Source organism: Homalodisca vitripennis, chromosome 1, assembly GCF_021130785.1.
Source record: "Homalodisca vitripennis isolate AUS2020 chromosome 1, UT_GWSS_2.1, whole genome shotgun sequence".
Lineage (NCBI taxonomy): Eukaryota > Metazoa > Arthropoda > Insecta > Hemiptera > Cicadellidae > Homalodisca > Homalodisca vitripennis.
In genome coordinates this window covers 76,947,909-76,964,619 of record NC_060207.1, presented here as the reverse complement: position 1 = coordinate 76,964,619, position 16,711 = coordinate 76,947,909, and the positions used below count along the sequence as shown (strand labels likewise).

General features: G+C 31.7%; 1 protein-coding gene across 1 annotated transcript in view; it reads left to right on the top strand.

The window, feature by feature from the left end:
- Positions 1-16,711, top strand: part of LOC124365093 (inter-alpha-trypsin inhibitor heavy chain H3-like) — a 54,371-nt gene that overhangs the window by 31,297 nt on the left and 6,363 nt on the right. Inside the window, exons 12-16 of the mRNA XM_046821032.1 lie at positions 2,014-2,194; positions 12,036-12,160; positions 12,325-12,412; positions 13,740-13,864; positions 16,523-16,653. Coding sequence (XP_046676988.1) covers positions 2,014-2,194; positions 12,036-12,160; positions 12,325-12,412; positions 13,740-13,864; positions 16,523-16,653 — 650 coding nt within the window. The remainder of the gene's footprint in view (positions 1-2,013; positions 2,195-12,035; positions 12,161-12,324; positions 12,413-13,739; positions 13,865-16,522; positions 16,654-16,711) is intronic.

The following is a 16,711-nucleotide window of genomic DNA, read 5'->3' as shown; positions in this document are numbered from 1 at the left end:
GAAGCTTTATTTCCATATAGACAACATTGACTTTGATAGCGCATGTCACTCCATGGATTTGCCTGAGTATGTAACCATGATGGCATAGAGACAAATTACAGAGTAAATAAATGTATAAACAATCTGAGTAAAAATGTCGCACAAAATTTTAACATTTGTAATATACATTTTTGTAGCCTTACTACTTAAGTTTTGTGTAAAACCTCAGCCAGATCTGTTACGGAACACTTGATGTGGCGTACTTCTACTCTGTGTTATATCGGTTACGTCTGATGTATTACATTTATTGTATCATTGTTATACAAATTACTGAACTAGAATTTGTTAATACATTATAAGAATAAGATATAGTGGCAATACTACTGTATTTATTTGTAACTAGCAGTTACCCGCGGCTTTGTACGCTATTTTCTATTGAATAATAGGTAGTCTATATCATAGGTATATCCGTAATAATGAGGCATTCTTTACACAGAGAAACTACACTGCAGTATGTAACTTAGCCACTTTCTCAGCGTCTTAATAATTTAAAATATAATCATTGTATAATATTTTACTAAGTATTATAGATTAGGTATAAATCAAGATTTGGTTCAGGTTATGATTTTTGGTTTCAGAAGAGTACGGCTTGAAAATGTATATATTGCTTGTTTATTACTTCGTGAAACGCTGTTTGATAAAGTCATAAAATTGCCTTGGGACAGATGCCAGGTGCTTTTACAAATTAGTAATGATTTTTTTATCAAAGGCACATAAATTTGCAATAATAATCCACTTACACTTATTTCCCAATCCACTATAGTAAGAACTGTATCGTCAAAACTAAAAAGTTAAAAAGCTAAAAAAACTAGTAATGGTGTTGTTATATCGCTGCTGCCCGCCAGATGTCACTGCTATGGCATGGCTTTGATTTACTTATTGTTTGAACATATGAATTGAATCAAACTTACGTACATTTGTATATAGTAAACACGTAATGCTATTCTTTTATTACAACATACGTTCAAACGGATCAGTAATTTTGCATAAACGTAAAATTAACAACAATGTTTATGCGGAGTGTTGATGGGGGGCGGGGGTAAACCCATCGGACTATTTTGCTACGGGCTGACCTAATAGTTTTTTATGTACCACTGTACCAGTGTTTGTTTTTCCTGTTTCCAAAGTCATAAAAAGCAGTTAATGACTCTAGTTTATAGATAGTGGCTAAAATGTGAATTTAATAAAATGCGTTATAAATCCAGCTGCATTTTCTATAACATTTATCAGGTTTTTTTTTAAATACAACAATAACATAATTATTTATTTAGTTCAAACTATGACTAGACTATAACAGGCAAGGAGATCTATATTTGCCAATCATCCCAAAAGAATAGCGTATCAAAATACTAATTATGAGGGTTTCAAGAAGACCGTTGTGATGAATATCAATAATTTAACGTTTCGGTCCAAATTGCGTTCAAAACTAACAACACAATTTAAATCTTGAAAGATTTTGTGCTCGCTATGGATTGACATCTTGTGTCTATAGATGTTTAACTAAGAATGACAAGGCCAGTGATGAGCAACCGCTGGTGAGTGAGAAGAACGGGTAGTAATGGTAACTGGCTGTAATTTAACCTGTCATCTCTCAAATAAGTCTTCAGCGATGTACATGGCTTTTTTAATGCTGACTACCAGGTATTCGATGATCCGACGTTGCTTGCAACAAAGAAGCAAACTTAAACGCTGGAGACATACTGTTGTTGTTTAGTCCAATGGAATAATTAATATTTTATTACATCTTTAGCAATTCGTATTATAAGAATTTGTCTTACAAGGCATATAGTGATTACAACCTAAACATTTGTGTAAAGAATTCATGAATATAAACATTAAAATACTTCCAGTTATTAATATTTTATTTAGGTTTTAAGTAATCGTATCGTAGTCAATTTTAGTATTTAACAGCTTTATGTGTAAGTGAGTACATACCCACGTAATTGTACATACATCAGTAAAATTTATTTTTAGGTTAAAAACGTGACCAGAAGCAAGTATCCACTGTATTTCAGAGGATCAGAGATTGCAGTCGCAGGCAAAGTAAAGAGAGACGCAACTGCGGGACTGGAACCTATTGGAGAGCTCAGCTTTACCTCGGCTAGAGCTGCTGGCACCCACAACTATTCCCTGACTGATAAAAATATATTTGATGGTATAGTTTTATTGCATTTAAATTTCAATATATTCACGGTCATGACAATTGTATTTCTTCATAGCTTTCAAAGTTGCAACAAACTTTTTATGGTATGAATTCCTCATCCTTAAAGCTTTCGAAACGGCTTGATACTAACCAGTGAAAACACAAGTTAAAAAATAGGCACACTTATCCCGTTAGGCACCTAAAAAATTGCATAGCTTGAGCTACTTGTCATTTATTGAAGCTGTTCACCTGTAATAGTTTTTAAAAAAAATTTCCTTGCCTTTACTATTTTTAAAATAACAAAATACTTATTTATTTTTTATTTAAAATATTTATTTTAACTTATCAATAAATGATTTTAATATGTATTATTTTTTTAAAGCTTAATACAATTGGCGCTGAAATTTGTCGCATGTTCTCCATTGAATTAACTTCTAATAGGTTATATTCCTACAATCCACAGATGTAAACTGAAGTGCAGTGGTCTTCTGACTAAATTACACCTTATTTTGTTGTCTGGGTGTCTCTGAATTAGAAATTATGTAAAGAATCTGTAAAGAAACCATTTTGAGCTTCTCGTCTCTAACTTTATTTGGATCTTTCCATATAAACATGGCTCCAGATTCAGATTTCAGACGCTACACTAAGCGAAAGGTGAACTGGAGCTAAACTCAACCAACATTCACATGGAAATCTTGATCTAATTGCAAACAATGATAACAATACATAGGCTAATTATTCTGAAACTTCTATTTATTTATATATAAATTTGAAGGTAATAAACCGATAAAATTGTAATTGGTTGAGTTATTCAGATTTATGGCTTCATCTATAGAAGAGTTATCAAAAACGAGATGATATAATTATTTATTATGATCAAAAACGTACTCATAATTTTATAAAAATGGTAAGTTTTGGTATGAAATATTTAAAAAAAACCAAACGATGAAGAAATCTTTGAAATTCTTTCAGATAAATGAATATTTAATAATTAATTTATTGATACAAATGAAAAACTTGGTCATTTCTTTGTTCAAAGTTTATTATTGACGATGGAAGGTTTAAAAGGATAATAGGATTTCGGACATTTCCCATTGTTATATGTTACAAAAACGTACAAGACGACGTTTCGAGGATGGAAATCTACCTTATTTTTCAAGAAAAAAACCCATAATGCGTTAAAATACTAATAAATGGAACAATGGACTGCCACTCAAAGTTAAAATACGAACTGACGAGGAGTTATACCTGACGAACTGAATGAAGTCCAGACTGGAGAGAATGAATTCAAGCGATGTTATTGCTCAGGAGCGAAAAACACAAAGATGTCACACTCGAATTAATAAAGATGAAACAATGCAAGGAATTCAATGTCGGCATTTCCTGTCATATAGCGGTGCAGTATCTGAATGAAAGACAATATGAAGGCGAGGGGGCAGCTCTTTTACTCTACGAATCGTTGTCTCAACAACCCTATTTTTATATTTGCAATATTAGTGTTGGGTCTTTTACACTACTAATCGTTGACTCAACGACCCTTTCTGAAAAAATAACAAATAACAGAGGGTCTTTTACTCTACGAAGCGTTGTGACAACGACCCATATATAGAATATAAGGATAGAACTACAAATGGGTTCGTTGACACAACGACCCTCTTTCCATATTTTTTATCTAATTCATTAAATTGGGCCGTTTACACTACGGATCTTTGTATCAACGGCCCAAATATAAATTAAAAGTAGAAAAAGGTTCGTAGATTCAACAACCTAGTTTCAGAATAAGTTGAAATATATGCATTAAGGGGTCGTTGACGCAAAGACCCTATAATGCATCTAACCTCAAATAAGACATTCTAGGGCGTTTACTTAACTGATCGTTGTCTCAACGCCCCTCCGTCCCAAACAAGCGCTTTAAAACGAAACAGGGTCAATCAGTCAACTCCTAGCCCGGTAGGCATGAATACGCTGCGTCTGTGCCGAGTTTAGTCCTAACATCTGATATAAGGGTAAATACTTTGTATAAGTATTATATGTAAATATTTTGTTTATTATACGTGTATATTATTGAACTAGATTTAAAGTCTGGTAACAGTTGTATTTATAAAATATAAGAAATATTTTTAAGACGTACATTTCTTGTTATGATTCCCATTTCTTGTTTATGTATTCAAAATATATTTCACTCATGAACATAAACTGAAATAATGTAACTGTCATTCATATTTCTACTTCTGTCGGAAACAGGTTGAGGTTTCTAATTATTATTAAATGGTTAATCAAACATTACCCAACGTTCAAATTAAAGTTAAAATGAAAACGTTGCAGACAAATGAAAACACTAATACTAGATTTGGACAACTACAACTCCAAACATGCAATATTAGGAGTTCGATTGACAGTGCCGAAGCCACTCATCTGAGAAGGACGAAAAATTTAATTTCTGTATGTCTGTATGACCGCACAATATATCGAAAACGAATTGACTTATATATGGTTATTGATTAATAGCGATCACTTTTAAATTGCTATTGCGGTTAACCGTACAGTGACGGGAAAATCGCAGAAGAAATAAATTTGTAAGCAAACTGTGTACAGTCATATGACATTTTTAGATGTGGCATGGTAACACAAGTACCCTATCCATCCGCAAGATATTTCTACAAATGTCTTTTTTTGTATCCTTTAAATTTTATATGAATCTTCATTTATACATAGACAAGAAGGAGCTCCATTTTGGCGCATGTATACTCATGCTTTTCGGCTGAGCGTCATTGTATCCTGTCATTCAATAGACTGGCACACTGATTTCTGTATGTCAGGGGGGTGTAAAAATTTCTTTCTGTATGATGATTATCTGGCTGTCTGTCCGCAGGATTCTAAAAAATGAAATGAGGTATAGACTTGAAATGTATCATGCAACTTCAGCAAAGCCTGTTACGTGACAAGTGGTGCGCCTACTCCTGCCTTGAAATAATAATAAGTTGTTCGTTACAATTACTGAAATGATATCTAATCAGGGTACATATAAATTAGGCTATTTGAATCAAAACTTGCATACTAAAAACGTAGCATAATAATGCTCAATGATTTTAATTTATACAGTATGTATGTATCTCAAGATTACATATTAATTAATTAACTATTCATGAACTTGATGCTTGGCATTATTATGAACATTGCTGGTTTGAATATACATACATAGTAAAATATATTATTAATTTCAATAATAATTGAATCTCAAAAAGTACTTGCTCCACCGGGACTCGGACCCGGATCTCTCACTTGCCGGGTGAATGTGCTACCATTACACCACAGAGCCCTTACTTTTAACGATTTAATTATTTTTTATTTGGCCGTATCTGTCACATATGCGTTTAAATAACTAAACTAACATATGATCGGAAGACCAAGCACCTGTCAAATGCCTTTTTAAAAACATTTATTAAATGTGTATAAATGACAATAGCCGAATTTAATTTCAATACAAATTGAATCACAAAAAGTATAATACCTGTATACAAGGTGTTTGAAAAGTCTGGGTACGGCTTAATATTTTACAAACCATAGCAGATAACATCTATAAACTTTGCACAGTGTCATACGGCTATGTTAACTATTTTTCCTTGCTATTATCATGACATTGCCAACCATGGGGTGACGGCCCACAGAGGAAAACATGGAAGTACATTATGCGCTGCCATTTCTGACTGGATCGTCGTATTCTGATGCGGTAGGCGGCGTTTCACTCGACTAACCGATGTGTTTTCACTGACTTTTTTTAATTAGCAAATTATGTCATAAATTTATAACACAATAAATCAAACTAAAATGAATTCGTAGTTTTTATGTTTATGAATTAACATAGTTACACAATAACAATCTTATTTTATTCACTATGTGAAAATAGAATCTTAGAACAAAGTACTTACTTATTAATAATTTGCAACTAACCTTTTATTTACAATAAATGTTCAAATTGTTCTCCTATTGCAGTTTGACAGTGAGCTAGCCGGTTGAAGTAGCCATCCATAACATTGCGTAGTATTTCAGGAGGTATTTCTGCCGCTTCATGTAATATTCTTTGTCTTAAGTCGTTTATGTCATAAGAATAGATTTGATAAACTTTATTTTTTTAAATAAAAATGAATAAACGAAATAAATCACTCGACCCATGCTTTAATTTAAGATTTCCATGTTTTCCTCTGTGGGCCGTCCCCTTATGGTTGGCATGTCATGGTAATAGCAAGGAAAAATAGTTAAAATGGCCATATGACACTGTGCAAAATGTTAGATGTTATCTGCTATGGTTTGTAAAATATTAAGCCGTACCCAGACTTTTCAAACACCTTGTGTGTATGTGTGTGTGTGTGTGTGTGTGTGTGTGTGTGTGTGTGTGTGTGTGTGTGTGTGTGTGTGTGTGTGTGTGTGTGTGTGTGTGTGTGTGTGTGTGTGTGTGTGTGTGTGTGTGTGTGGTGTGTGTGTGTGTGTGTGTGTGTGTGTGTGTGTGTGTGTGTGTGTGTGTGTGTGTGTGTGTGTGTGTGTGTTTATATATATATATATATATATATATATATATGTACTATTCCCCTTCGAAAATGGAGGGACATTTTTTTTATTATTCAAAAAATCCCAAAAAGTATTTTAATACCTGCGGTGAAGGTTTTAATTAACACCATGTACAGTATATATACAATCTTTAAATTGCAACCCATATATTGTGACACGTTATTTTAATGGTCTATTTAATAAAAACACAATGCTAAGAATAAACCATCTCTACGACGTTCCTAGCTAAAGTTATGGCCAAATAACACCTTAAATTTTAGGTTTTCACTTCCTCCTTTATTTTTTCAGTTGAGTTTGATCAGTTGGTCGCTTAATTTGTCTAAAGATATTTGAATCAAGCTTAGTTTATCGTCTTTCCTAAACCAACGACCAGAATATCAATTGTTAACGACATTTTTATTCAATACCACTTCGACACACAACACATTACAAAATATTACAATCGCAAGCACTGCCAACGTTCGCTCAGCTGTCCATCAATGCTCAGCTGTTTATATTTCACATTTAAACACTACGTTTGGGATGTTATAATTAAAACAACGAAACCACGTCAGACCTATTTATTGTAGGTGTTGGTTTATTTCTATCAGCATAGAATTTTCAGAGTTTGATATAGAGGGTGACTGTTTTGATGATGAGATCGTTTGAGATCATACAGTGATGTTGTAAACCTATTCAATGATGAGTTTCCAGACCACATCAATCCTATTACAAAGTGTGCAGTGGCGAGGATAGTACACAGCTTCAATGAGGCACATGGTGTTAAAAACTGGCTAAGTTCAGATAGGCTCCCCACAATTCATGAAGATAAAAGATTAGATGTAATGCAATATTATTTAGAAAATCCCCATTTATCTTTGAGAACAGCATAATGTTGCATAAAAAACAAATCCTCGTCGGGAATAAAAAAACCTTTTAAAGTTCAATTATTACAAGAGCTTGACTTTGAAGATGACTTTGATCGTTGAGTTGAGTTTTGTGCAAATATGATGAGTAAACTAGACACGGAACCGGAACTTCTAAACAGAATATTGTTTAGTGATGAGGCTACATTCATAAGCAATCGTACCGTAAATAGGCATGACTGTCGGTATTGGTCGATGTAAATTGATATATTGGTATATTGAAGCTCATACATAATATATAATATCCGTAAAAATTTAATATTTTGGCAGGAATAATTAACACCACGTTAGTTCAAACGTTCATAATTGATGGAAATTTAAACACTGAAAATATTTAGAAATACTTGTCAATCAGACTATGCCTGCACATGTTTGGACAGGAGACCGGCAACATTTGGTTACAACAAGATGGTGCACCTCCACATTATGGCCGGAGTGTGCGACAATATTGGACAATACTTTCCCAAGAAGGTGGATAGGTCGAAGGGGAGCTGTGGAATGGCCAGCAAGATCTCCTGACTTCAATCCTCTAGACTATTTCTTCTGGGGCCACATGAAAAATTTAGACTACCAAACGAAGCCAAATGTATATTCTGTAATGAACAAGTGGTACATAGTAGCTTCATAATTATTGTTATAAGTATTGACATGCGTACCAGACTATATACAATTTTGGTGTAATGGTTTTACACTTTCCAGCCCTTATAGGCTTTACTGCGTTCGGCCAATAGAAACCTTTATACTTTAATTGCTTATTTATGAAACAGGTGTAAGCATTATTAAAGAGTTTGAAGACTATTTTATTTCATCTATACTAATAGATCCAACTCTAAATAGGGAAACATTATCCGAAAAACACATAAATACTTTTCCAGGTTTTTTCCAAACTGCAGACATAAGCATTTTCACAAACTAGCTATTAGCATGAGCTTTTTTTATAAACAAACACATGTTATTTTCGATTAAATATTAAAATACAAATAATTTATATATACCATCTGACATAATTAGTTTATATAGTTATTAACAGTAAACTTTTTAAGAAAGGAAAAGTTATTTGTTAAAACGCCTTTAACATTGCAACATTAAAACAAAAATATTTGAAATGTTTATCTATTTAGTCAACTATTTTTTTTATTTGTCGAGGGAACTGCAGAGGGTAAGTTAACTATTAAAGGTAATCATTTAAAATTTTATGTTATTAGGGGATATTTTCGTTTTCTAGCCATTTTCTATATTCTGTTCTTTACATAATACTATAGGTTCGGTTATATTTAAAACATTTTCATAAAATATTCTTAACATGCTGTATATATGTAGTGCTTTCCAATTCGTAAAAAATAAAATAATTAAAGTACAAAACATAAAATTATAACTTTAAAACGTACAAATTTTAACATTTAGGTGATTGTGTATGGAACTGGCGAGTGTATCAAGGGAAGTAACATAATCTAATTTAAAGAGAATGTAATTAGAAAAATGTTGATTGAAAATCGTACTTCTAAAATTAATATTAACGTCGTAAAGCGGTCGAATAGAGGTATGGGCAAGATACAGCCAGACATTTTGTCTATTTCGCAGTCGATGAGAGAGAAATTCGCTTTATTTGTATAACTAAATGCATTGACTGAAATAACCTACTGACTAAATTATACACACCCAAACGTGTTGTCACTGCTCAACTACTAAAACAACCGCATGTATGTAACGGTTAAAAAGGCTCAATACGTATTACTGCATTTTTCAATAATTTAAGTGATACAATTGTATCAATACTCAATACTCAATGTTAATTGTTGTTGTCAATTAATATATTTTATTTGTTATTTATGCTAGTTATCTTTTAACAATTTTACGTTTAGTGGCTGTTATTAAAATATGAGTACAATTGGTTCCATGTAACACTAGCTACCCTCACTGATACCCTTAGGTTCACACGCAATTTTGCTCGCATGACAGATGCGTCACGGAGACATCCTTTTTAATGGCAAAGCAGGCATTTCCGAATTGCACTATACATCCATTTTCGGCTAATTACATATGACAGTAAAGATGTTTTAGAATTCTGAAGTCGGAAGTGAATCATTTCTATTTGCACTATTTAAATAACTGAAATTTTCCTTGCTTGAATAGTTTCAAAGATTCCAATATTAATGAATTGTTAATAAATAATTTTAGGTCAATGGGTAGAATACTGAGCTCTAAGTCCATAGCCCTTTTGTAGTGGACTCTTGTAGTACAGAGCCCTTAATTAAAGCTGGAACTTTAATATATAACATGTCGTAATTCTTTAATGATTTGTTCCTTTAGACTAAGTATATGGTTAGATCTCTTGATTTGAAAATAATAAATAGTATTTAGTATTTATACCTTTTAATTTAACTATAAACTGACAAACCAAATAATAAACCCCAGGGATTACATCGAATCATAATTTCAAGAGCTAATGCTAGAATCACAAACTAGCAAAGAAGAATCACAAAATGCTAGAAGGGCCATTTTAAAATTATAATAACATTTTGTACCACATGATTTCTATATGGTGGTTTGAAACGGAAAAAGAAGTTTTATGACGTAACTTTTAACATATTTTTAGCTTCAATTCATTTTTAGTCACATTCTCATAAATTTAGTAAATAACGTTATAGGGATTAAATTCAATTCTCCTTTTTAAAAGATGTATTGACGACACGTTTTGTCGGCATAGTCGAAATGTAATTCTCCTCATTTAATTCATTTTCTACAATGAAGAATGGTTAAATTATGGTAGCCACTTAACCTATTCTTACAGTTAATATTCTCCTTAGACTACTAGATACGATTATATCTTAATATATTACATCTTGAAGTTAGTCCACTAAAGAAACTCTCCATGACTTCTTTTTCACCTCAAACATTATTAATATAAGCATAAATGTGTATGAACATGTATATATCAATATTCCGTGCAGGTATTAGAAGCATTTATTAAACTTCAAGTATAAACTTTATTCAATCCACAAAGTAAATTATTTATAAATAAAGAGATATAGATAGAGTTAATAACATATGAAATTAGAAGAGGAGTGAACGAAAAATAAAAGAACAATTTTGCTGTGAACAGCACTAAAATTCTATTCATTCATTTAAATATTACAAATAAACTAATTTTTTTTAAATGATATATTTATTTGCCATGAATTGTATAGTTTATATTATAGAGAATCAAACTAACTCGTAAAAATGTTTTAAAAAAAGTTTTAAATTATGAACATTTATGTTTTAATCATTCATTGTATATAAGCTAAATTACTTATTACTTTCAAAATTATATTTAATTTTTATCTACTATTATTAATTTGATCTATATTCTTGATATTTATAATAATTGATATTTATCGTTACAATTTCCATTTTTAATATTTATTTGTATTCCATTTTTATCACTCTTACTTGGTAATGTGTTATCATCACTGCTTATACAGTATATCTGTATCCGCTAAAAGGGGTTTATATTAATATAGTTTTAAATTAATACAAAACAAATCATTACATTTGTAAATTTATAGTGGCAAGAGAATAATGTACGCTACATCAATACGAGCGCAATATTCAGTGCCGTACGACTGGTGCGCGGCAACATCTCGCCACATTGTCCGGCTGCATGCAGTTGACACATAGACCCTATTAGACTAAAAGAACCTCTGAACAGTTTAAAGTAGGTAGTTGTCACAACGACCCTCTTACTATATTTTATCCATTGAGTTAAAAAATGGGTTGTTGTCGCTACGACCCTTCTTCACATTGCTTATACATCTCTCCATTTTGGTCCGTTGACACAAAGAATGGTTGAGTAAAGGAACTGGTTCTCTCAATATAAACATTCAATATAATTTAGGGTCGTTGAGACAACAACCCATTTTTTGAAATTTCAACTAAACAGGCAAAAAGTGGCGTTGTTGCTACGAACCCAGTTGAGTAATTGACCCTTTTCATTCATTTTACTGGGTCATTGTCACAATGAACCTATGTAGAAAATCTTAAATATCAAAATAGGGTCGTTGTCTCAACGACCTGTAGACTAAATGACCCTGTCTTATTTGTTATTTTCTCAGAAAGGGTCGTTGAGTCAACGATTAGTAGTGTAAAAGACCTGTCACCGAAGGCAAAAGTCGTGAGGAGGAGGGGTTGGGGACAGCCCCGTCCGACTTTATGTTTAGGCCCTTGACCTGTCATGGTGTGTGTACGAATTTTGTTAGTTGAGGTTTGTTTGGCTGTTCATATTGCAGTATCCCCTGTTCTAGGTAACTTTATTTATAATATTCTGAATCCTTAAAACGATTTTAACCTTTATGTAAATGTGTAATAGACTATTATGTACAGTATGTATTATTCTTGTACAGGTAACAGCGTGACAAAGTTATATGAATATCTTTGGATTTCACAGATGTTAGAACAACTTGAATCTCAGTTGGAATTACAGGAGAAACAAAAGATTAAAGAATCACTTCTCAATATGGCTATAGAGGTAATAACATAACAAACTATAACTGATATTTTAAACGTACATGTTCATTGGTTTAATGGAATGCACAATGTGTTTGCTTCCAATCATTACAATTTAGTTTATTGTAATATTGCAATAATTAACAATCTGAGAATAAGCAATAATTGAAACGTTTTCTGTTACAGTGTACTTTCTTCACTGCTTACACTCCTTTAGTAGTTGAAAAACCAGATGGAACCATAACAGTCGTAGAGATAACAGCTCTAAAACAAGGTAACAATAATTTAAGGTTTGATTATTAATTTATACCCGTATTTAAAGTACCATAAATCAGTTTATATTATTATACTTGCCTGTAATTTCAATGCCTACAGTATTTTACGTTTTGGTATTGAAACACAACTGTAATTTTTAATAAGTTTTTTGTTTTACTTATTTTAATTTTATTGTTTTACTAATTGTTTAGTTATTTCTTAAAAATAGTTGCTTTTCATAGATAAACATTATTTTATATTGTAGAAATAAGTAATTGTAGACATTATGAGTACACGCTTTCCGGTTAAAAAATTACGTGTTTCTTATTTTACATTTTGATCTTAATTTCTTAATTTTGGTAACCGTTATGTTGGTTCGCCCAACCGATTAAACCTCGGGGCTAATAATATATGAGTACGTTGTATGAACACAACACTATATTTTTACAACTAATCATATTTTACGGTATCGTAGTAATTATTTTATTGTAATTTCCTTGTACATCTTCTGTGCACAAGCAGACACAAAGTTGCGTCAGTATTCCCTGAGGTGTGCGAAATGCCCTCTTGTTACCATATATACGGTTGTATGTATGCAGCATCTGCTTGACCCTGCTTTAATTTGTTTACCTCTGACCGCCGCCGTCCTTGCAACCTCGCGGTCAGTGTTTGTTGCCCACCGCTGAAACATTTTTTTCGACTCTCAGCGTGACATCCTCCCTTCTCATCTTGTGGACTATCCTGAGTGGTTGCAGCTACCGTCATCAGAGTGGCCCTACTTCAGCTTCACCCCCATTTGCTAAGTTTATCATCCCTAGATACACTATAGCAGACCCCTCTTTTTGTTCTGCACTCTACTCCTCCCCCTTCGTGGGACCTCTTAATCCTTTTTTTGATCCAAACTCCTCTTGAACATACTCTGATGGGATACCGAATTTAAAGTAATTTCGTACTGAATCAAACTAATACATTACCATTTCTCGTGGCTAGTCATAACTAGTCAATATGTTGACGGAAGCTTGCTCCTCCACAGCGAGGCCGAAATACCTCAAGAGTTAACTTGTGTAAGCAATGTTTCGACGCGGTGTGAACCTCATAACTGATATATTCTCACACGTTCGTTTTAGACTTTATACTAAAATACTTAGACTGATTGATTCTTAAATATGTAAAATTTTTACTAACTTTTAAATATTGGTAAATGTCGAACTGATATGTCGGATAATCTGAAATTGTTTTCAAACAGTTTTAATGATTTAGTTCAATTATAATTATCACTTACACGTAACTGACAACCATAATTGAATACACCAAAGGCATGTTAATCTAGGTAGAATTTTTTTCAGAGTATCTAGAAAAAACGGAGTTAGAGAAAATCAAATGGATACGGCCACATCTCATTAGAAGCGCCACAGCAACACAAGTCAATGTTATGATCAAAGGTGAAAAGTACAGTTTAGCTTTAAATCCGGTAAGTTATGATAACATTTTTAAATTATCAATTGGATTGTAAGATATTATTTTTACGTACCATATTAACAATAAGCAGGTGTATAAAGAACGGGTGTTAATAATTGTCCCCTTAATAAATTTTTAATATTTAAGATATATGAACTAACTTTGCAATAAAATCAACGTGAACATCATGTCCGTACAATCAAGTTTCTTAAAATTGTTTATAATAGGGTAATAGTTATAAAATAGGTTTTACAAACCAATAAAAAATAAATAATTGTGTGACGTCTCGTTTTTTTAAGATAATCACTAAGCTATTATTTTAGCTATTATAATCATAAATTAACGTGACGAACCCCTTTCACGATATTTTTGCGAGTTTTTTGTTCAAATGAAAGTTTTTTAAAGTAAAGTACCATTATGTTCGTAAGCTATCTGTACTATTTCAATGTTTAACCCGCTTTTACTTTCCTACTAAATACAAATCATTTTTAAGGGCTCTAAAAGCCAGAACGTTTTAATTCAAGGAGAGTGGTAAAATCATGTTTTTTTAACTTAACAAAGCAATATATAATATATTTTAGTCCTTCCCCTCCTTATTCATTTATACCAAAGAGTAATATATAAAACACATCAGAAATTAGACATAACATCATCAAAAGATTTTTATGGATTTGAAAGTACCCCTTCTCCATCATATTTGCCGAAATTTGATGGTTCGATTTAAATAAAAAATCCTAAAACGAAGTGTAAACATTACAAATACTTTCTTGAGTTACACCTCAAATACTACGTAATAATTAAAGCAAAGCTACGAGGCCTGTGAAATAATGTTCGATCCCTATTCCAAATGTTTTAAAGCAAATAGCTTGTAAACCACTATAACACTTTTTATAGGTTAAGACTTTTAATTTTGGACCCAGCTGCACTAGCTGCTTCTTGATTTTAGCCTTTGTGAACAATCTTAAATTTGTTTTCCTCTCAACACTTTAAACTCTATCATTTTTGGTTGTCGAATTATTAGAAATGTATCACTGTAGAAATATTATACAAGCCATCCAAACGTTTTTTATTTGATTGGAATTGTTGTAGGTATTCACAAAATAATGTTAGCTTCTTTTGCTGTACATTTAAATATTCAAACATTCTTCACTTTAAATGGAAACTCATTTTTTTGTACTGAATAAACCTCTACTGTTTTACTTCATGTATTGTAATTCTGCTATCAATAGCATAACAAATAACTACCACGTGATATGTCTACCAGAACTACCACTTCAAGTTTTATTCAGTATCGGATTTCGCTTATTTTAATAATTGATAAAGAAATTTGTCATAAAACAGATTCTCTTCAACAATATATTTTATTCCTTAGTAAAATGTTGGTGGAAATATTGGCAAGGTTAAAAATAACAAACAATTAGTTGTATCCAACCATCAGACACATACATAACTTATAAATCTTCGTCGGAGTTAAATGTTACGTGTGTGACTTATAAGACATGTGGTTAAAGAGGAAATTATGGCAAACTTACATTTTATTTCAAACCCTTTCAATACTCAATACTATTTAATTTTGGCTCCCACCAACTAATTTATATCTAGGCGTAATTCCTGCACGATTTCATCAAGACGTAGGTTGTTCCACCGTAACGAACTTGTACAATTCGAATTCTGTTCTCTGCCCCAGAATAAATACTCGTAGAAGATACATAGATAGGATCTTGTGTCCTTAACATGAAATACATGTGTGTATTATCGTGTAATAGCTACCAATTAAAACTGAAACATTATAATTAATTATTGCAACAACTTATCATTAGTTAATAAACCAATATATTCATCTGTTATTGATTCTACAGCATATATTGAAATAATAATTTTTTAGGTCAAAACCAACTTTGAAAATGTTTGTGTTATATTTAATATTTTTTATATTGCTATCACATTTTTGTATTATTTTGTACAAAATAATATTTGTATTTGTCAATAATAATAAATCTTTCTATGGCTGTAAAAACAATTCACATATTTTATATCATTCGTCAATTTAATTTAAATTCTAAGCTTAAGAGCAGTTTAGAGCACAAAAATAAATGTTATTTAACAGGTATTTATATAAAACATGACATAAGTAATTCGAATACACGAGCAGTACAGTTTAAGACAAATGAAACTTAACAGTATTTATATGACAACTTTATGTAATTAAAATATAAAATTTTAATTACTTCAAAATAGTTTAAAACTTTAAAAACTATTAAAACTTTAAAATGCAATAAAATTCCTTAAAATTTAATTAAAAAATAAAAACAAGTATATTTTAATTAAAAACAAAACTCTCGCTCATGGTCCGCAATCTCAGCAACGCCATAGAATAGCCCACCTACAACAATTTCTTTAATTTCTCTAAATTATTTAGATTCTGTGCTCAGAAAATATGTTTCCAGATTAAGCCCTTGTTAAATCAGTAGTGCTTCTCCTACAAATCTATTTATATTGTTTGGTAACGTTCCAAAATAAAAACGTTACTGTTGACATACAATGATCTAAAACATGAAATGGTCTACCATTACTTTATACTGATATAAAAGTAAAACATAAGGTTAAATTAAGTTATCTTTTCATATTATGTCTACCAATGTATTGATTGAATTCTATATTTTCTTGACAGACTAATGAAACTTTTGGAACTTGCAATGTGAATCACATGGCTGGAGAATGTCGTCACTTTCAGAGTTGCCCTTTGGAGATCTTCCAAGACGTTTCTGACTTCATTCCGTTCAAATGTGACATTACAGCAAAGTTAGTCTACTTTTTGTATTTTACTTTTAGGTGCTTGACTGTTTATAGATTTGCTGCC